Raw genomic sequence first — 21,013 nt, 5'->3', positions numbered from 1 at the left:
AATCGAAGGGTTTTTGTCATGAAAGGGACGCAACGTTAGGTAAGCCAAGCAAGCATCCAAACGTTCCAGACATTCCAGGCTAAGTCGTACCCCAGCAAAATAACGTTACGACCGACACAGTACACTAAGTATTCCGTAACCTATCCCACGCATCAGCGGAAAGAAGTGAACGCTCAGCCCCCCGACAACATCCGCCAACTTCCCCACTGGTCCCGCGAGGATGTCTAATTAGGAGCACGAGTGCTGATACGGCATCACCAAGAACGCAGTAGAGCGGAGTAGAAAGACCGACTCCGTTACCGTGGGCTTGGACGCACGGCGCACCCGGATCACCGTCTCTGAAGAACTCTTCTTGTTGGCGCCCGAGGTCTCAGGAAAGACAGCGCCGCCATTTGCGCAGTTTCCCTCCTTCGCTCGCCTCTTGCCTCGACGACTCGGCGACTGCACCTTGTTGGAGCTCGCGACTACTCGGGAAATTGCGAGCACGAACGCCGCACGTCTTCGACCCGCCCAACGTTCTCCGGCTTCCTCATCCTCGGCCTACGGGGTCTTCGCAACCGGTCTCTCCAGGCTGACACCCACTGTCCAACCCGGCCGTGGGTCGTGAGCGCGCAACACCCAAGTCGTCTCTCACCCCAGCAAGCTCGCTCGACGACTCGCGCAAGACCGCGCGGTGTTGGCAACCCACAATGTTCTGTCTCCGCAGGTAGGTAGCCGCCCCTTCTCCCGAGTCCTTGCGGCGGCGGAGCAGCCCGGCTTTGTCGCCGGGTGCGCTTTCGCAAACCGGCCGAATTGGATTGCTGACGCATCTCGGCACTGTTGCAGTTGGCTTCCGCTCCTCTTCATCCCGACAAACGCGTCGCCGGCCTTCATCTTCCTCTTTTTCCTCTGCACCTACTTTCTCAACCGGCCCTGCTTCTACTGCTCCTTCCTCCTCCTCATTCTCTTCCTGACGTCGTGCAACTGGTCCGACCGCTGCTTTCTGGATCTCGGCAGCAACTGGTTCCAGCCTCGGACCGCAGGGAGTTACGTATACGTGCCCGTCTCGGCCTGGAGGGGAGCGCCGGCTGCCAACCTCACGGCAACCGCAGACCTCAATGCCACCGCCTCGGCCGTCATTTCCGAAATGCTGAACACCACTGCCGGGGCTCTGGCTACGGCTACCGCGGAACACATTGCTCGGGCGAAGGTGGAGTGGACCGGACTCGGCCTGGAATGGCTGCGGAGTCTGCTTGGCCGGCGGGAGTGGCGGATCGACTGCTTGGATCTCTACATTAGGTTATAGCCTTCTGGGTCCAGCTGGTGGGCTGGACGGAGCCCTGATCTGTGTTCTGGTGCCAAGCACGCCTGGTGGTCGTTCCGGCCGACGGCGCTAGGACGCAAGGATCTGGACGGGCAGCTTGCGGTCATCAAATCATCTTGTGCAGCGCTGAGTTGGAGAAGTGCATGATTACGGCGTTGGGGCGGCAGCGAGTCTGGTTCTCCCTCGGTCTTTTTCTTTTTATTGTTTTTTTTTTTTTTTTTTGTTTTTTTTTCCTCTTTGCTTTCTTTTGCTCCTCTGCTTCTCTGGACATTGGGAGACAGCGCGCAAGTGAAAAGCGAGCATGGTAACGCACTGATCGTGGAATGATCACGCCGGAGCCTGCCCCAATCTGTGCTTTCGGATGGGTGTCGGTCTCGCTCAAACTCTTCAGGTGATGCTGATTCCTAAGATGTAGGTATGCTGCTCTTGGTATCTGTGTATTCCGGGAGGCGGTTGTCTTGGGCTGGAATGGTATAGTTCGAGTCCGCGGCGGGCCCGGCAATGTCCAGCGGTGATGGCTAGTTTATTCGTAGGCAGGCGGTCATTTCCAGAGTCATCGGCTCTTGCGAAGCAGGAGGCAGGAGTCCGACCCTCTCTATCAGCTGGGTACATTTGAGTTCTGCATGGTGTATCGAGCGAGAGAATTGATCCGAGTTACTCGGTTCCACGCCCTGTCAGGCACACTCGGCACCACACAGTCGCTGAATTCCCGGTCCCTCATGGAAACATATTGGAATGTGCGGACTAGGTCATTCTCCAACTCCCGTCTTTCTCTTCCCCTCTTTTTTCCCACTTTCCCCTTTCAGCCTCATCCCTCCCTTTCCCCCTCCGGTTTGTTTAAATCGTTGCATAGGAGGGCCATTGCCCGTCTCCATACCGTAAACTACCACAGTAGGCTGCTCCACGTTAAGGTACCGATCAGCGGAGACCACATCGGCCTTGTGCTCCGAGTTCCGACTTCCGGTTCGGGGGCAAGTCGAGCTGCCAATTGGTGTGGTGCCGCCACCCCTCCTCGCCGAGCCCGGTTTCCCCAAACCGAAACCGATCCACAGAGGAACCAACCGAAGAGCTAAACTCCCAATTAAAAAAAAAACCCGAGGACATGCGTACGTGTATAAACTACGGAGTCGGTCTTTCGAGTTCTGGAACCACTGGCGCATCCCAAACCAAGGACCCTTGTATAGCACCCCCGCTTATAATTAACCCTTGTGGTTCTCAAACACCAGGTTAAAGTGGGTCCAAATGGCCGCACCGCACACCCAATTTGACAGCAGTATGCAACACACTGCCATCAGTGCCATCAATATTGAAGCCGTAGATACTGCAAAAAACGGCCCAAATCGCCATTTTCTAGTGTTTTTGTATGCTTGTTGAAATCTGCAGCTTAGTCAGCATAGCCATCGAGCCCCTGAACCTAGCCATTGTACGCGCCTTCGAACTGCCCGGGAGCCCGCCTTCGAACCGCCCAGGTACACGCCTTCGAACCGCCCGGGAGCCTGCTATCTGGCGAAGTGCGTGGCCAACAACGCGCCTAGGCACCATGGTTCGATATATCAATGAGCGCCAGAGGCGCCTGATCGCCATTATGTTATACACTAGGGAACCGCCGAAAGTTATTACATGTAAGGCGGAGGTTAGCCTGATATAGGTATACCGATATAAACGACTATTCGAACTTACTAGCGATCCTTTTCCTAAGCCAAAGACGCTATAGAACGCCTATATACTATAGCCCTAGGCTATAGAGGTTCGTTCCTTGTAGTATACTAATAATGATGCTTCCTAGCAGTTAGCTAATGTACTATAACTACTAGAAACTCCTCGACTACCTTGCCTATAAGTTGGACCTCTACTTTGACGAGATATAAACCTTCCTTCTCGAAGAATACTATATATTCGTATCTATCGAGACAATATCTCGCTATCTTTACTAGACTTAGTAGAGGAAGAAAATAGCTTTACGAAGGACTATATAGTAGAACTATATCCTCTAGCTCGATCACCTTCGAAAGGTAGCTATATTTACTGTTAAGATGTTCGTATTTTATAATGAATTGGGCCTCGATCAAAGAGATAGCGTTTATTGTACTAGCTAGGCGCTACTAGGCGTTACCCCCGTCGTCGACGATGTTATAAAGAGAGGTAAACGCTATTATATCCTCCCTACTATTATAGTCGATAACATTCTTAATCTGTTGGTCTAGCAAAGTTATTCTAACTAGAAAGGCTTCCTTATATAGCTCAAGGAGTATATTCTACCTAAGATAAGGCTATTCCTAGATCGCTATAGTATTCTCGTTATAGATAACGTATTGTAGCACTAAGCCAATGTCGTTAAACAGGCCTATCGAGAGACTAGCGTTCTACTATAGTATTTACTACTATATTCACCAGATTTTAACCTAATCGAGGCGACGTTCTATAATACTAAGGCCTATATCCGTCGAAACTACTAGAAGATACTTATATAGGACTACTTAGACAAGGACTTTAAGGAGTTCCTTCGTAATACCTATACTACTATTGCCAACGACGTCATAGCTATATATAGGTACTTTAGGAAAGCGATAATACCATTTTAAAAGAAGGGCGAGACGATAGATTATATAGCATTGTATTACAAGCAGTTCTAGAAGTTCTAAAATACTAGTATAGTGGGTTAAATACTACGCCCTATAAATAGATTTATAGTCATAGTTCATTATCTTCTTCCTCCTCTTCTTCTTCTATAAAAAAGGCTATTTCTAAGCTATCTACTACCTATTGTTCTATTATATCCTCTATATATCTAAGTCCCACCTCTTCCAATTCCAATAAGTAATTCGAAGGCGTATAACGAGCTAAGGCGTTGACGAGGGAATCATATAGCAGATAAATAGACTAGGTGCTCAAAGAAGCTAGTATACCATTAAACATTAGCTATAGTACCCTAGCAATATAAGAAGAATATACTATCCTATTAAGCACCTTACTAAACGCCTTACTAGGCATTTCGAACTAGGCCATTATCAAAGCTAGCTAGTTCTACTTCCTCTTTAAAGAAGCCTTTTACTATATTATAAAACATAGGAATCAAGTGCTATAGGAACCTATTGTTGTAAAACTATATATCAGGAAGCTAACGAATATCGCGAACCCTTCTACCCTCTATATAGAGAGACTAGCTAACTTAGTAGAGAGCCGCTATTACGTCCTTCTAGCCTAGTAGGCAATGCTAGTAAACAAACGTTTTAACGAAGTCGTTAATAATATCTAAAGGCTCCTTACTATATAGTTTAAACAATAGCGACGAAGAGTATATTGGTATAACGGTCTCCTATAGGGTAACGGTGCTAGCAATAGAGGGAAGCGCCCTCAAGGTAGGTAGCGATAGTAAGGTTGGCTCCATTGTATTGATCGTTGCTACTATATTCGAGGCCGCTATAGGCTATTGTTGAGCTTCAAGATATAGCTAAGGTACGCTATATAGCTATAGAGCTAGCGCTATTCGGTTCTAATCGCCTATATTACTTATAATGTTAAACTATAGGTTAAAAAGGATTCCTATGCCTTGTATACGCTTAATAACCTCGCTATTCGAACCTATTGCAACGCCCTAATCGGCCTTAGCCTATATAGAGCTAAACTACTTTTTAATTAGGGCGCTTAGTGGGCTATCAATAGTAGCTTTACCTCGTTCGATCTAGCTTGCCTATTCGCCTATCTTCTAAACAATAATAGGAAGGTAGGCGTTATCGCTATTCGCCTAGTAATAGAACTAGAGCTATACATCTATATCTTTATAGTAGTTGCGGCAGCGTATACCTAGGCTACAACGCCATTTCTCGCTCAGTTGATAGAAATACGCCTTATCTAGCTCTTAGGCGTTGTATACTTGTACCTCGTTCAGCATTATATTTATAGGCGTCTTATATATTGCCGTCGACCTCCTATTCTAGCCAATAGGCGTAGCTAGTACAACAAAGTATATAGATCGACTAGCAATATCGGCTAGCACTAAGGCGTTGTAATCGAACAGCTAGCGAATAGGCATAGGCGTAGGAGGCAAGGGCGTAGAAGCTACTAAGGATCTCGTCTATAATAGTTCAATAAGTTCGAATTTGTACTCGATATTAATAAAATAGTCTTTCACCAATTGGCTCAGCAACGCCTTTATTAGCCGATTAGTAGCGATAAACATCAAACGTACCAATAGGCGATCTACTCTCCTAGAATTCGACTAAACCTTCGAATTAGCCCTTAAACCAAGGTAGGCTATAGCATTGGCCACAATAGCAGTATATACAAGTTCTATATCGATTCTACTTCGTTAAACATTGCTAACTACTTCGTTGTACAAGCTATATATCGTATCTTAGATCTTTAGCCTCAAATCGTCGCCAATCCTTGCTTCGTCGACCTCGCCCTATTTAGTATATTCTATAGCAACTTCGTAGCGATAGTTCCGCTTCTATAGAAGTAGTAGCGACGTTCAAAGACCCTAATAAAAAGGGGTAGAAAAGAACCTAATAATATAAGCGATATTAACGATAATAGTGCTAGGCAAGGCGGGTCTATTAGGAAGTATATTATTTCGATGGTAAAGCGATCGTAGAATATAAGCTAGTAACGTAGTATCTAGTATAGACGAGCAAGAGCGACCTCTAGTTCAAGCCTACAATTGTACTAGCGATAGCTAGATATCTAGCGATCGGGAATACACTAGTAGTAGCGATAAAGCGAATATATCAAATATATCGATATTAGTATCCTCCTCTTACAAACGACCTTAGGAGCGCTCTACAATATTGATATTAGTATCCTCCTCTTACAAACGGCCTCGGATATACTCTATAGTATCAGAACCTTCCTCTAAGTCAACTATCTCGATCGATTTAGACGGCAGTAGCTCGGAACACTATACTTAACGATCTAGTCGACCCTAGGATATAGAACGTAATTTCGAACATATCAATAGCTTTGAACGAGAGCTAGACTTCGATCGAGGGCACAAGCGATTAGCGGATACACCCATTTTACAAGACTTCGACGTATTACACGCCTAGCGACGATAGACTAGTGGTTCAGGCGTAGAAGGCTCAGCCAGGGCAGTAGCAAGAGTAGCGGTAGGAGCTTTGGCGGCTTCGGTAGCGACGGTGGCGGCGGCTTCGGCGGCATAGCGTAATACGATCCTAATCCACTTATTGCCGATAGGCGTTGCTATAGCCGGTGTAGCGGCTTCGGCGGCGGCGACGGCGGCGGTAGCGGCTTCAGCGGCGGCGACGGCAGCGGCTTCGGCGGTATAGCGCGATACGATTCTAATCCGCTTGTTGCCGGTAGGCGTTGCTATGGCCGGTGTAGCGGCTTCGACGGCGACGGCGACATAGCGCAATACGATCCTGATCCGCCTAGCGGCTTCAGGGAGTTCGGGAGGTTCGGGAGCTTTGTAGGCTAGGCGGGCACTATAGTGAGAAGGATCCGGTGCCTCACTTCCTTATATAGGTGTACAACTACGCTTCGAAGGCGCTATCGAGAACCGTACTAGGCTACGAAGAGGGCGGGAGCGATATATTATACACAGTGGATCGCCAGGGCGCCTAAGAATAGAGGTGGGAGGTCGCGCAATAGGCTTAGCAACGCTAGGCTAGCTAGGAGGCATCGAGGGCACAATACTAAGGAACTATATAGCGGCGCCTTCGTTGGTGGCTCTAGCAATATATCTACAGCTTTAGGAAGCCTAGGAGATGGCGGTGAGCCCGTGAGATGCCTAGAAAGGCTAGGAATAAGTCGGTGGCTAGGATTCAGGGGTATTTGCTGGCGCGCCGTACCCCTGATTCGATCGAATGGCTGCTGACTAAGCTAGAATACGCTGCAGAGCTTCAATAAGTATATAAAAACACTAGAAAATGGCGATTTGGGCCGTTTTTTGCAGTATCTACGGCTTCAATATTGATGGCACTGATGGCAGTGTGTTGTATACTGCTGTCAAATTGGGTGTGCGGTACGGCCATTTGGACCCACTTTAACCTAGTGTTTGAGAACCACAACCCCTGTTGTGTATGTACATACACAGTACACTACAAAGGCTACCAACTGATGACTGATGGTGTGTGGCAGACGGTACAGCCGTCTACCTTGTAGTGAAGGCATTTGTAAATACCCACGCTGTAACGTTATAACCCAGGTGTCGAGTGTGTTCCGTTCATCGTAAATCCGAAGAAAGGGAAAGTAAGGTACCTGAAGCAGGAGCACTGCGTAACTCCTTTGCACTGCTGACAATGACGACATCGCCTGACAATGACGTAATTAAATGGCAACCCACTTCACCGGTTCTCGACCGTTCGTCGCGAAAAGGCCCAAAAACCTGGCGCCACTGGCAAAGGTTAGATGGAAGAACGATGTCCACGGGTGGTACACACAATGCGAGTGCGCATTGCACAGAATGGTATTATTGCAAGCATACAGGCGCAGTTCTTGTTCGGTGGTTCAGGCAACGCAATAGTGTAGTGTAGGTAGTGTACTGTGTCCGTGGTGGGCTTTGTGGTTGGTTGCGCTACAGATTCTTGGTGGGAATGGCATGGCCTGCATCCACATCGGGTTAGATACCTTTTTTTTTTTTTTTTTTTTTTTTTTTTTTTTTTTTTTTTCTTTTCTGACAGTTGAAACCATCGGATTGTTGCCAGGTCGGTGAACCATCGGAGATGGCGGCACACTTCGGCTCCGCAGATGAGGTCATTGTGGGCATGCACGGGGCAAGTCCAACCGTTGCCGCCTCGTGCCAACTTTGGACCGCAGATCGCACCCCGGTCTGGAGGACCCCTGGAACCACGCAAGCTTGACATCAATCAGGGCAGAGTCTCTGCTTGGAGCCTTGGACAAGCTACGGTACGGATACATACCTTACCTACCTCTACCGACAACCTACCGTACCTAATGCATTATCCGTACTTGCACTCCATTTGGGAATCTCGCTCGCTCTTTAAACACTGTATACCATTTTGCTTCTCAAGGGGGAGCGCCTCCCCTTAGTGAACTGTACCTCACCTCTCTCTCCCAGCAAGACCGAGATCCCCGTGCGCACATCCGCCGCAACGGGTACACCACACAGGAATACACTACACTACTTCAGCAGACGGGCCCCACCACGCAGGGTCCGAAGTGCAACCCCGACACTGGCCCGCTCGCCCCTCCTTTTGGTCCCTGGCTTTTCTTCCCTGGAGCCCCCGTCTTTGATGGCATCATTGGAAGAAAACGGCCTACCAGGCGCGTGACTGTTGGCACCCGGCAACGACGATTTCGAGGGCTGAGCTGGAGTAGGAAATACGAATCAGCTTCCCTCCGCGCCCTACTACCTACGCTACCAGCCAGCCGGTCCGGGACTGGGGGATCACGGCCCGCTGGCCTGCTGTGCTGCGCGGCGCTGTGCTGCACGCCATATCGCGAAACCAAACCGGCCCCGCGGTGACTCGGCGGCCTTCGAGAAAACCGTCGCTCGACGACATCACGAGCCAGGAGTAGTAGACTTTACTCTGCCTCACCCCCGACTCAGGTCCCCCACGCGACCCCACGGAAGCCGTCTCTACAACGAAGGCGAAGGTCAGGAACTTCGCCAAGCCTGAGCCCGCTCTCAGGTGGCCGGGCAAGCACGAGCACGCGAGTGCTTGAGAGGACAGTGTCCTTGGACACAGCCGCCACCGCTGACCTCGCCTCCCAATCTACAGCCAGCAGACAGATTTCGCAGAGATTATGCATCTTCCCCTGCTTCCCGAGACTTCCACTTGCCGTCCACTCAGCATGGCGGCTTGATGAGCGGTTGTGGCCACAGCCTTTCGATCGCGACTCACGGCGGCGTTAAGAGGCAGCAGCGCCGCGTCTCTCGCCGGCGTCTTGCTCGGCCTCAAGCACACCATGCCACCGGAGCAGAGAGCCAGCGACCGGCCCTGTTATTATACCATGAGGACCCCGGGGCCGGTCCCAGCAGTTAGTCCTCAGGGGCTCGCTGCTCATTCGCGCTCGAGCCCTCAGACATACGTTCACAGCAGCAAGGCAACTACTTCTCCCGTCGCCTCGCCGCGACTGCCGCACCCGGCCAAGCTGTCCCCGGGAGCCTCTCGCGGTGCCGCTCATGATCCTCAGATGCCGAGTCCCAACTACTTCGGGCTTGACATCGAACCTACGACTGACCCGCGCGATTCGTGCCAGCTACCGCGCGAGAATTGGAGCCCGCCAACCTCCTCAGTCAAATCGTTTGCCGCAGTCCTATCGAAGCAGCTGCCTCTGGATGCGAACCCGGAATTTGAAGCCTTCCGGCGGCAGGCAGATGTAAACCGCGCGAGAGCGGCTTTTAGTCTATCAACCTCGCACTTCGGCGGCGCAGCTGGTGGTGTTCACGCTACGTCCGCGTCGACGGCGTCTGCTGCTCCGCAGCGCCCCCGGCCTCCGAAGTGGCACACCCACGGGGGCGATGGGTCCGACTTTCCGTCCCCTCGCCCGCCGCCCCTTGCTCCTCTTGCTCCCGGGTCGTCCGGCCTACAGGACGTTGCCGACAGCAGGGCTGTCCGGGACGCAGACCGGTTGTTACAGGAGGACTCCGCGTATATCTCCGCGGATTCCAAGCGCAGCTCAACCGTGTCGCTGAACCCACCTTCAATCTTGAGTATGCCCAGGCAAGACGTCGCCCCGCGAAACTCGCCGTCGCCCTTCCCGCCCCCGGACCGTGAGGGAGCGGATTCTGCGGCAGCGAGGGTGGCTGGCCGCCCATGTCCGCCGAGTCGCAGTGGGAGCAATTCGCCGTCCCCCATCTCGCCGCAGCAGCCTCTGGCTGCCGCCGCTCCTCAATCACCCGGGGCAGCCGGCCCCTCCATGATATCCCCGGCGGGCTTGAGAGAGCTCCTCGAGGGGGATCAGGGTGCAAACGTCTTGCTCCTGGACCTCCGAGTCTCACCACAGTACATGCAGGCGAGGATCCGAGGCGCACTGAACCTCTGCATCCCGACGACCTTGCTGAAGAGGCCAGCTTTCAATCTGCAGAAGCTGCAGCAAACCTTCCAGTTGGATCTGGACCAGGAAAAGTTCGCCAACTGGCGAAATGCGACCCACATTGTGGTGTATGGCGCTTCGTCCGCCGACCAGCGAGATGCCGTCTCGGCCCACAACATGATCAAGAAGTTCACCAACGAGGGCTACTCGGGCCCGGCCAGCATATTGCACGGAGGCTTTGACGCATTCGCCGCATCGTACCCGAGCTTGGTCGACTCTTCCTCTTCTGGGCCGTCGCCGGCCCTGTCGCTCGGGGCTCGCTCCGTGTCTAGTGGTCTGCGGCCTGATCTCCCTCCGGTGTTCGGGGGAGTTCTGCTGCCGAGCGCAAACGACAACCCCAGCCCGTTCTACAACAACATCCGGCAGAACCAGGACCTGGTTGACGGTGTTGGTCAGATGGCTATCGGCGTACCGCCAGGGCTCGCCCGGGACAGCCTCCCGCGTTGGCTCAGAGAAGCAGTCGAAGCCGGTGACCAAGGCAAGAAGGTCTCGGATAGGTTCCTGCGCATCGAACTCGCAGAGCAGTCGCGCATGAGGGAGGCCTATTCTGTCGGCAGCTCGACCTTGGCCGGCAAGACTGCCGAGGAAGCGACAGCCAGGGTCCAGCTGTCAGGCATCGAAAAGGGAGGGAAGAACAGGTACAAGGACATCCTGCCCTTTGAACACGCAAGAGTAAGGCTTCTCGGCCGCCCGGAAGGCGCCTGTGACTACGTCAATGCTAGTCATGTCCGATCCCGTCGTACAAACAAGCGGTACATTGCGAGCCAGGGTCCGCTGCCGGCTACCTTTGAGGTGAGCACCTGCCACGCTTTGCCCAAGATGAAATGGACATTGTGACTCCGTTTGTCATCGGGTAGTGACTTATCGGTGATACAGGACTTCTGGTCGGTGGTTTGGGACAACGACGTGCGGATCATTGTCATGTTGACGGCCGAGTCTGAAGGTGGCCAGCTGAAGTGCCATCCATACTGGAAAGGCGGGGACTTTGGCCCCTTAAAGCTGCGCGTCTTGTCCGAGAAGAAGGTCTCGCTGGACATGGACAGGCGCCCGTCGCCCCCGAGCACGGCGGCCGATGGGCCGATGAGCAGCTTGGCGCAGACCTCGGCGACAGATCCCTTCCTGCACGAAGCCCCGCGTCGGCGTGCGAATACGGCGACCATGCTCGGCTCGGGCGCATCCATGCCTAATCCGTTCAATTTCGCCTCACAGGTGACCGGGGCCCCCGACCCGCCCTTTGCCATCATTCGGAAGTTCGCGCTGAGCCACGCGGCGCACCCGTTTTCGCCCATACGCGAGATCACACAGCTTCACTACCCGTCGTGGCCCGATTTCGGTGCCCCTGCGCAGCCCAGCCACCTCCTGGCCCTCGTCGAGCTCGCAAACGTCATGCAGCGCGCCGCGCTCCCGGTCGTCGAGCCGGGATCCCTCCATTTGGCTTCTACCTCGTGCCATAACAGCGGTCCCTCCGGCGACGGTACGGGCAGCCTCTCTACGCGTCGACAAGGCGTCCATAGTAGCAGCAGCTCCCCTGGACAGAAGAGGGCGGATGGCAGCAGCGTGCTCCCGAGTTGGATTGATGGACCGGAGCAGAGCGAACATGCCCGGCCGATGCTGGTGCATTGCTCCGCCGGTTGTGGCCGAACGGGCGCCTTCTGCACGGTCGACAGCGTCATCGACATGCTCAAGCGTCAGAGGCAGCACCTGTTGAGCCGTTCCCGCAATGGCAGTGCCGGTTCGGCGACGGGGGAGAACTCCTCGGACTGCAAAGGGAACGGAGACGTCGTCATGGGTGACGAGGGAACAGCCGCTGTCGGCGGCGCTGGGGTGGCCCGGCATCGTGACGGCGGGAACCCGTGCGAAGCCAATCTGAATCCAGACATTGACACGAGCTGGTTGGATAACGACGACATCGATCTGATTGCGCAGACCGTGGAGGAGTTCCGCAGCCAGAGATTGAGCATGGTCCAGAGCTTGCGGCAGTTTGTGCTCTGCTACGAGACTGTGCTTGAGTGGATTCGGCGGCTCCAGGAGTCCGGCGCTGCAGGCATCGACATGCGAGGAAGAACGAGGAGCGGGAGTTTAGCCCTTTGAGGCAGCATCCTGGTGTAGTCCACAGGGATGGAGTTAAGCAGGGGAGAAGACATAATGGGAAACCCTCGAAAATGGCGGAAAACGCAGTAAGCATGGGAACGGTCCTGCGCATGGCGAAAGAGGCGTGGGCGCCCCGGCGTGGAGTTGGAAAGCGTCTTGGGGAGCTGCATTGTGGTGATGGCCTGGTTTATGTGCCGCGGTGTACAAGCATATACGCATGACGGCATGGAATACAGCAACAGCGCCAATGGCTAGAAATATAGATAGAGTTGGCAATGGCGGTGGCAAGTTCTCCCTGCGTCTGTGAGGACTGACACACTCAGAGCTGTAGTGACCTTACTAACCACCCATGTAGCTGGTCATTCTCCTGACCCATTGTATATTACCCCTCGCCTCCTCTTTTGGTATTGTACATGCGTTTTGCCCATGATGCCGAGGCCTTCACACTCGCGGGTCACGCCGTCCTTCGTGCCCATTCTTGCAGCGTTGTCCAGTCAGGCAATCCACCAAAGACCCAGCCTTCCGCATATCTCGTCTTTTTCTGCTGGATTACGGACGGACGACGACCAATTCCCACTGCGACGCCGAAAATCTCGATCGCGCGTGTCCGTGAGATCCCCCAGAACAACCACAGCCACCCCACCCTCCCTCTCCCCTTCCCCTCCCCCATCCCCTTCTGCATCGACTAGCGCCAGAGCTTGGCCAGAGACACCTCCTTGTCGTCGTGCTTATTCAGGATCTTCGCAGTGGCAAGCTCGAAATCCTCCTGTGTAACGTGCACGCGCCTTTCCCGAAGGGCGTACATGCCGGCCTCGGTACACACGCCCTTGAGCTCGGCGCCGGAACAGCCGTTCATCTTCTCGGCGATCTTGGTCAAGTTGATGCCGCGCGTCAGATTCATCTTGCGGCTGTGGATGCGAAGGATATCGGCACGGGCCTCGACACTCGGCGGCGGGAATTCGATCTTCCGGTCGATGCGGCCCGGCCGCAGCAGGGCCGGGTCCAGGATGTCCAGCCGGTTGGTCGCCATGATGACCTTGATGTTCTTGGTCGGCTCGAAGCCGTCGAGCTGATTGAGCAGCTCCAACATGGTGCGCTGTACTTCCGAATCACCTCCCGAGGAACCTTCGACGCGCGAGGAGCCGATGGAGTCAATCTCGTCCATGAAAATGATGCTCGGCGCATGCTCGCGCGCCATGACGAACAGCTCACGCACCATGCGGCTGCCCTCGCCGATGTACTTCTGCACCAACTCGGAGCCGGACACGCGGATGAACTTGCAGTCGGTATGATGGGCCACTGCCCGCGCCAGGAGGGTCTTGCCGGTGCCGGGAGGGCCGTAGAGGAGCACACCCTTGGGCTGCGCGATGCCGAGCGACTCGAACAGCTCGGGGTGTTTGAGGCCGAGCTCGATGACTTCCTTGATCTCCTTGATCTGTTGATCCAAGCCGCCGATCATGTCGTAGGTGCTGTCGGGCACCTTCTCGACCATCATGAGGGAGACGAGCGGGTCGACTGATGAGGGAAGGATCTTCTCGAGCTTGTACGAGTCGGACAGGAGGGTCACGCGTTTGCCCACCGTGAGTTTGGTGACATCAACCGAGTCGGCGACATCGACAACTGGAGACATGGCGCAGCGGGCGCGCGTCAGTTAATGGGAGCCCCCAGACGTCTTGCTCCGCTCGGCAAATGCCACAGGTAATGGCATGGCAAACATACCGTATTTCCCCTCGGGATGGACCTTGACGAGGACCTTCTTGGTGCTCATCACCTTGACCACCTCGCCGACGTACGAGCCCGGCTGTTGCAACAGGCCCAGTTCTTCTCTGAGCAGGCGTACCCGCGAGTTGTAGTCGTTGCGCTGGGCCTCGAGACGGCGAAGGACGGCTTGACCCTTCAGAATCTCGAGTTGCATCGCCTCGATCTTGTTGTGGTAATAGCTGTCGAGCGCCATGATGCCGGCCTCGCTGGGGGATGTGGAAGCGGGGCAGGCCGACAAAGGCAACGGCGAGGGCGAAATGTGGTCGGGATGGTTTCGCGAAATGGTCTGGTATTGTGCAAGTATATGGGAAGCGCCAGGTGTGTCGAATGGAAAAATTCGATGTCGCTGGATTCGGAGCTCGACAATAAGCTGTCCGGGAACGTTGGGTTCGATGTGGGAAGTTATGGTTTGGCGGATGTAAATGCTGTGTACGGAGTCCGAAGCGCGGATTCGTTAGTGCATGTCGACAGCAGGGCAGCTCAGGTCGGTCCACGCAAGCATCACTCTGCCTGCGATGGCCCTTGCCCGCCAAGGCCTGGCAGCTGTCCGTTGGCGCGCGGCTCAGCCACGTGACCCTGGCCGTTAAAACGGATGGCAATGTCAAATGTCGCCTTATCTATCGCAAGGGTGACTGATAAGAAAGGGCTTGCGATGTATTCCGTAACTTTTGCGGGTTAGCGTTATCTTAGGACCAGGGACTTCGTGTTGTCGCTGCCAAAAGCGAGGGAAGCGTGGGTTCAACTGTCTCTGGAATACACAGTACTATGGATGGTACGGAGATGCGCACGCTCTAAGACATGAGACAAGCCTCTTCACAGCTCCCCCGCAAGACAGTCCATGTCGGTGCTGTCGGGGCGACCACCTGCCGCCGCGTCCCCATGGTAGTATAGATAACCTTGCAAAGTGCAGTGACAGGAAATTAACGTTATTGGCTCTGTGTCCATTTGCCGGGCATTCCACGAGAAGTTGCCCATCCTGGAACGCCATCTCTCTCTTGGATAGGTTCCAGGTTTTTGCGTAGTACCACCTCGCATATCTTCAAGAGAGCTTTGACCACACCGGAGCGGTGCGTCGCACTGCTTCCAGTCGGGGGCACAGCTGGCGGCGCCACCGGCACGGCCTTGGCGTCATGTCATGGTCTCCTGTCACAGTCACTGGGGTAGGGTAGGCTCGTGAGCGCGCACTTGTATGTACGATGGCACCCTAACGGTTGTTTCGCAGGCGTGCCGTGGAGCATACCTACATTCACGCTGCGGCTCCTCCATACAGAGGCATGCGCAGCGTTGAGTGATCAGGTTTGGAATGGTAAACCACCTGGGCACCGATTTTGCTGGCGCAGCAGTTCACTTGTTTTGATGAGGCGCGTGCGCGAGGTTACATTACACTGCTGCTGCCTGTTGCAGGTATGGAGCACGGTGTAAGTGCACAGTACCGACAACTTCCATGTTTCTAGCCAAACCCGCTAACTATCGGAGGTACCTGTGCTGAAACTTGAGGTGCCAAGCTACCATACCTGGTAGGTGAGGTTGCTCAACGGTCACAGTTGGTCGTTACGGGAATATCACGGTAGAGGTCGCTACTCTGGACTGTGTGGAAGGCAGCGCCGGCACTGCCCGGGCGATCCCCGTCCGTCACTTCCCCGAATCTGACGGGGGATCCATCACGGCGCCACTTCCTCCTGCTTCAGTTGGCACCTGGAAGAATGGTCGGTTATGAACCGACAGACTCTCACATCCAGACGAACCCGCTGCGCGCGGTCCAACAGGGCGTTTTCTTGATGGACCTGACTTAGACTACCGCGCTGAAGCTCCAAGGCGGAAAACCGAGCCAGCGTTCTCTGCAGGCAGGCCCGTTTGAGGAGCATCAGCACATCGATCAGCACCGCAGCACCGCAGCACTGCAGCACCGCAGTAGCGCACGCAAATCTCCAAATCCTCGCTGCATCGGCCGTCACGCTCGCCCTTACCTTCTCGGTTCCTCTTCGTCTCACTGGCAGCTTTCTTTGCGTCGCCATGAATGATAATTCTTCCACGCGGCCGGGCTGCGACTCGCCCACCGACCCCTCCCCCGCCGACACGCGACGACCTTCGCAATCCACTGCCATCGCCCATGACGACGATGGTGTCTCTGACAGCCCGCAACCGACGGATACGGTGCGGCGACGGCCTGAATGTGGGTACAAAGCTCCACCCGACCCGATCGAGAGATACCGACCCCTCGTCCCCGAGTTCTTGTTTGGCATTCCGTTGCTGTTCTGGAACCTCGCTCTGGTTGAGCGGGGCCTGGTGGCTGTTGATGTTGATGTTGCAGTCGGAGTTGCAGTTGCAGTTGCTGCGGTTAGCTAACGCTTCATGTTGGTGGGCCAGCCTCGATGCGCAGTCCGATTCCCGACAACCCTCCTCGCTCGGACAGAGGCGAGCCCGCCGGCCCAGAACTGCTCATGCCGCGAGCCAGCCAGGGAGCTACGCGCTCGCCCCTGCTGGGCTCTGATCGCGCCCGGGCGCGCCCTCGAAAACCCGCCATGCCCCGTCGCGCTTCGTACAACGCCCAAGCACTACACCGTGGCGGGGTCTTCTCAGTCGACGACGGGATCGCCGAGGTCGAAGCTGATGCCGCCGAGCGCCAGCAGAGCTATGCGGCAACGCTGCGAAGAAGAGCAGCACCTCCGCCGACCCCCCTCGCGAGGATACACTCTCCTTCCGATGATGACCCCACGGACGATGCCCACGCAGACCAGGTCGGCCAAACCAGCAGCGACCCGGCGGACGAGGCCGACGCAAACGCGGAGTCAGACGACCATCCCGATGACAGTCCGGTGCCGATCGACGAGGACGCGGACATCAGCGACGCCGAAAGCTTCACCCTGAAGGACCGCCAGCAGGCCATCAATCAGACTCACCCGTTCGGCATCAGGTTGTGGAAGCCGGCGCTGTACAAGAAGAGTCGGTCGGTTCAGAAGAACGCCGAGGGCGATATCCACTCCTCACCGGGGGGGCACGTCAGCAACTGGCTGTTGTTTTTCAACCTCGTATGGACGCTGGCCTTTGGTTGGTGGATGGCCCTTATCGCCTTCACGGGCGCCGTCGTCTGCTTCCTCTTCGCCGCCGCCGCCCCCGGCGGGCGCCCGTACGGTCGCGTCTTGTGGGGGCTGGCCGGCTACCTCTTCTACCCCTTTGGCAAGTTTGTCAGGCTGGAGCAGCAAGAGGCCTATCTGGACGAGGACCAGGGCGAGGGCCGCAGCATCAGCGAGTACGAGCAGTGGCAGAGCGGCGACCTCGAATACGGGCGGCTGTTCTTCGGCCCCGACAGGAACCGATCCATCGTCGGGCGGTCCCGGAGGAGTATCGACTCGGAGCCCGACGAGACGGAGAGCCTCCTCGGCAGGGGCCGTGGGCGGCCGCTTGACGAACACCTGCCCCGGATGAAGCGGAGACTGTTTGGGCGCGGCGAGTGGAATGTCGGCCGCGTCGTCTTCTTCGCCTTCTTCTACTTCCTGATCACGCCGTCTCTGTTTGTTGTCTCGGCCATCTGTTGGCTGCTGGTGTTCACGATCCCGATGGGCAAGGTCACCATGCTGTTGTTTTCCCACCTCCGCCGCCATCCGCTGGCCCTGTCCTTCGAATCCGATATCGCCTCGGCCCGTGCCCCGGCGGCGCCGCATTCTTCCATCTTGGTCTGCACCTATCGGGCTGTCGGCCTCAAGTACTGGAAGTACACCATCGACGGGACCAACATCTTCCTGATCAACCTCATGGCCATCGTGGGCTTCGTCGTCTTTGACTGGCTCGTCTTGGACGGCATCTTGCACCTCGAGAACTTCCTGACCTCGCCCGCCTTCCTCTTCGTCTCCGGACTCCTGTCCATCATCCCCCTCGCCTACTTCATCGGCCAGGCCGTGGCGTCCATCTCGGCCCAGTCATCGATGGGACTGGGCGCTGCCATCAACGCCTTCTTCTCCACCATTGTGGAAGTCTTCCTCTACTGCGTCGCTCTCCAGCAGGGCAAGGCCCAGCTCGTCGAAGGCAGCATTGTCGGCAGCCTATTTGCCGGCATCCTCTTCCTCCCGGGCCTCTCCATGTGTTTTGGGGCCATCAAGCGCAAGACGCAGCGCTTCAACTCCAAGTCCGCCGGCGTGACCTCGACCATGCTGCTCTTCGCAGTCATTGGCGCTTTCGGGCCGACCCTCTTCTACCAGATCTACGGCACCCACGAGCTAACCTGCCGGGATTGCATCAACCTGGACCGCCCTTCCCACAGCGGTGGGGGCGCCGTCCGAGATTGTCGCCGCTGTTACTTCTCGCAGACCCCTGCCATCAACGACCGCTTCTACCTCGAAGCGGTGCGTCCGTACTGCTACCTCGCCGCCAGCATGCTGTTTATGTCGTACATCATCGGCCTCTGGTTCACGCTGCGCACGCACGCCGCCGTCATCTGGAACATTGAGATCGAGGAGAAGAAGCACGACGACCACATGACCCCCCACAACACTCCTCGGCCGCTGGGCAGCAATCCGGCCGTGGGCGACGCCAGCGGCGCCGACATTCGGGATTCGCACCTGTACAAGCGCATCCTCGGCCAGTCCCTTCGACAAGTCGGCCAGATGCCCCGACCGGACGAGCAGACGCGGCAGAACACGCCTCTTCCTTCCGGGAGCGGAGCCAACGGCCCACCTCACCTCGTCCCACCGAAAGCCGCGACAAACTACGGCACCGCCGCCACCCCCCGCCCGCCAATCAGTATCCCGGGATTCACCGAGGCTGAAAACAACAACCTAGTCCACCAGGTTGCCGAGATCGCGGCCACGGCTGCGGCTGTGGCGGCAAGAAACGTCCAGAGCTCGCGGCGAGGCCCGCCAGGCTCGATATCGACGGCCGGTCATCCGTCCGTCTCCAGCGGCCGCCCGGGGCCGGGCCGTAGCGCCGCGCTCTTCCCCGAGCAGGACGAAACCGCTGGAGGGCCGGCCTCCGCGCAGGGGGGTGGCCACGGAGGCCACGATGCACCCAACTGGAGCCGGCTCAAGAGCTCGATCATCCTGATGGGCGCTACAGTGCTCTACGCCGTCATTGCCGAGATTCTCGTCGACACGGTTGATGTTGTGCTCCAGAGCTTCGACATCGACGAGAAGTTTCTCGGGATCACGCTGTTCGCCCTGGTACCGAACACGACCGAGTTCCTCAACGCCATTTCGTTTGCCATGAACGGCAACATTGCGCTCTCGATGGAAATCGGCTCCGCCTACGCGCTGCAGGTCTGTCTGCTGCAGATCCCCGCCTTGGTACTCTTCTCGGCCGTCAACCCTCTCAAGGTCCCCGCTGGGGACGTGGCCCGGTACACGTTCAGCCTCCTCTTCCCGCAGTGGGACATGGTCACGGTGATCCTGTGCGTGTTCCTGCTGAGCTACATGTACGGCGAGGGCAAGAGCAACTACTTCAAGGGTAGCATCCTGCTGCTCAGCTACCTGGTCGTCGTGGTCGGCTACTACTTCAGCGGCTTCGGAACCAGTCTCGACGACCCTGTGACTGGAGTGAGCCGGTTCGATATGTTGGGTAGCGACGGTCAGTGGATGAGTTACGCCTTCAAAACGGTGGGGAGACGCTCTTCGGGGGTTGCTTTTTAGGGGGGTGCTTTTTAAGGGGTTAAGTGCGTTCCAACCCCGATCGCCCCACTTTTCTTGCCGCAGAGCGCGACTTTCTTCCCTTTAATCGCCTGCTCCGGGGAGGAAGCTGAATTCTTGCCCGGTATTTTGCTTTTCTTGGGCGGGGTAGGGCTGGGCATGCCGGCGGCCGCCTTCAAGGCTGGGTGTGTGACTGTGTGCTTAGGGGCATTTATTGGCAGCTTCGTTGTTTTTATGTCAAGCATGGTCTGCTATTGGTTGTTTTCGTTGTTCAAGTAGGTCCTGGGCTGCTGGCACTGTTACGGATTGAGGTGTAGATGGGTTTTTCTATCTCTTAAGACTTTCTTGCTTCAAGACATGTCGAAGACCTGTTGCACTTTGAAAGTTGGCTCTGTGATGAGTCCATAGGCTGTCATCTCAGACTGTGTAGTGCATCGTGGGTGAGCGTGTGCTTGCTCGCGGGTTTGGCTAGGAACCGCCTCGCTTCTGAGGGAACCAACATGTGAACCATCATGTGAGCTTGACCGGTCGCGCGGCCCTGCCGGCCCGCTAACTCATACACCGCGTGAATGAAGACGACTCATGACGACACCACTGACGCTGGGTTGGGTGGCCAACTCGTGATACACAATCTTGGCCATGTAATCGAGACGCTGATGGTATATTGCTGCGGGTCTTGTCGTCCTCCCCGATGGTCGCCCATAACATGGGGGTCAAGAGGAGGATAGCGGAGGATCCCATTCCTACCTTAATATAGGGTGAGGTGGGGAGGGAGGAATTCTCCCATACTACGTAGCGGCAATTAATCAATATATACCACCTTTAGTTACGGAGTCGGACTATGTTGTATTCAGCCCCCGCCAATTCGGCGTCCAAATCAGGAGCCCGGGCGGCTTACGCCGGTTGTCAGACACGACTGGTTACGGTAGAATGGATGCTCTAGAATTTACCATAGGCTATGCTCCGGCTAGGTAGGTACACGCTTGGTACATGTTACATGACGGCGCTGGAGACAAATTCCCCTTCCCTACCCCCAGATGTAGGCAGGAGAAGGTGATTGACCGACTGGGCGATGTACGATGGTGAAGCAAAAACTGCAACAAGTGGATGAGGTACCAGCACTGCGCTGGCCCTTGACGATAGAAAGGTGCAGAAAAAAATGGCGAGTCAAAGGGGGCTGCAGTGGCCTGCCATTTCTAGGAGCTGGTTGGTTCCCCCTTTCTTC

General features: G+C 55.6%; 4 protein-coding genes across 4 annotated transcripts; 3 read left to right on the top strand and 1 right to left on the bottom strand.

Moving 5' to 3' along the window:
- Positions 1-459: 459 nt before the first annotated feature.
- On the top strand, positions 460-1,366 carry THITE_2122935 (uncharacterized protein). Its single transcript, XM_003657302.1, has 2 exons — positions 460-706; positions 826-1,366. The coding sequence occupies exons 1-2, from the start codon at positions 690-692 to the stop codon at positions 1,283-1,285; spliced, it is 477 nt and encodes a 158-aa protein (XP_003657350.1). The 5' UTR covers positions 460-689; the 3' UTR covers positions 1,286-1,366.
- A 7,385-nt stretch (positions 1,367-8,751) lies between these two features.
- THITE_2122933 (uncharacterized protein) lies at positions 8,752-12,429 on the top strand. The gene is made up of 2 exons (XM_003657301.1): positions 8,752-11,113; positions 11,198-12,429. Exons 1-2 carry the CDS (start codon positions 9,236-9,238, stop codon positions 12,410-12,412), a joined length of 3,093 nt encoding a protein of 1,030 aa, XP_003657349.1. The 5' UTR covers positions 8,752-9,235; the 3' UTR covers positions 12,413-12,429.
- Positions 12,430-13,058: 629 nt separating this feature from the next.
- On the bottom strand, positions 13,059-14,520 carry THITE_2122931 (uncharacterized protein). The gene is made up of 2 exons (XM_003657300.1): positions 14,132-14,520; positions 13,059-14,032 (listed from the first exon to the last, which is right to left on the bottom strand). Exons 1-2 carry the CDS (start codon positions 14,364-14,366, stop codon positions 13,098-13,100), a joined length of 1,170 nt encoding a protein of 389 aa, XP_003657348.1. The 5' UTR covers positions 14,367-14,520; the 3' UTR covers positions 13,059-13,097.
- A 1,156-nt stretch (positions 14,521-15,676) lies between these two features.
- On the top strand, positions 15,677-19,797 carry THITE_2122929 (uncharacterized protein). Its single transcript, XM_003657299.1, has 2 exons — positions 15,677-16,346; positions 16,541-19,797. The coding sequence occupies exon 2, from the start codon at positions 16,696-16,698 to the stop codon at positions 19,789-19,791; it is 3,096 nt and encodes a 1,031-aa protein (XP_003657347.1). The 5' UTR covers positions 15,677-16,346; positions 16,541-16,695; the 3' UTR covers positions 19,792-19,797.
- Positions 19,798-21,013: the final 1,216 nt, after the last annotated feature.

Source organism: Thermothielavioides terrestris, chromosome 6 (assembly GCF_000226115.1).
Source record: "Thermothielavioides terrestris NRRL 8126 chromosome 6, complete sequence".
Lineage (NCBI taxonomy): Eukaryota > Fungi > Ascomycota > Sordariomycetes > Sordariales > Chaetomiaceae > Thermothielavioides > Thermothielavioides terrestris.
Note: the sequence above shows the minus strand (reverse complement) of the source record. Positions and strands in the feature narration are given on the sequence as shown.

What these genes read in the sequence shown, in the direction of transcription:
- THITE_2122933 (XM_003657301.1), top strand. Translation starts at nt 9,236, where the DNA reads ATGAGGACCCCGGGGCCGGTCCCAGCAGTTAGTCCTCAGGGGCTCGCT. An exon ending in CGCTGCCGGCTACCTTTGAG is followed by an intron (nt 11,114 to 11,197) that starts GTGAGCACCTGC and finishes TCGGTGATACAG; the next exon opens with GACTTCTGGTCGGTGGTTTG.
- THITE_2122929 (XM_003657299.1), top strand. Translation starts at nt 16,696, where the DNA reads ATGCCCCGTCGCGCTTCGTACAACGCCCAAGCACTACACCGTGGCGGG.
- THITE_2122931 (XM_003657300.1), bottom strand. Translation starts at nt 14,366, where the DNA reads ATGGCGCTCGACAGCTATTACCACAACAAGATCGAGGCGATGCAACTC. An exon ending in CCATCCCGAGGGGAAATACG is followed by an intron (nt 14,033 to 14,131) that starts GTATGTTTGCCA and finishes CCATGTCTCCAG; the next exon opens with TTGTCGATGTCGCCGACTCG.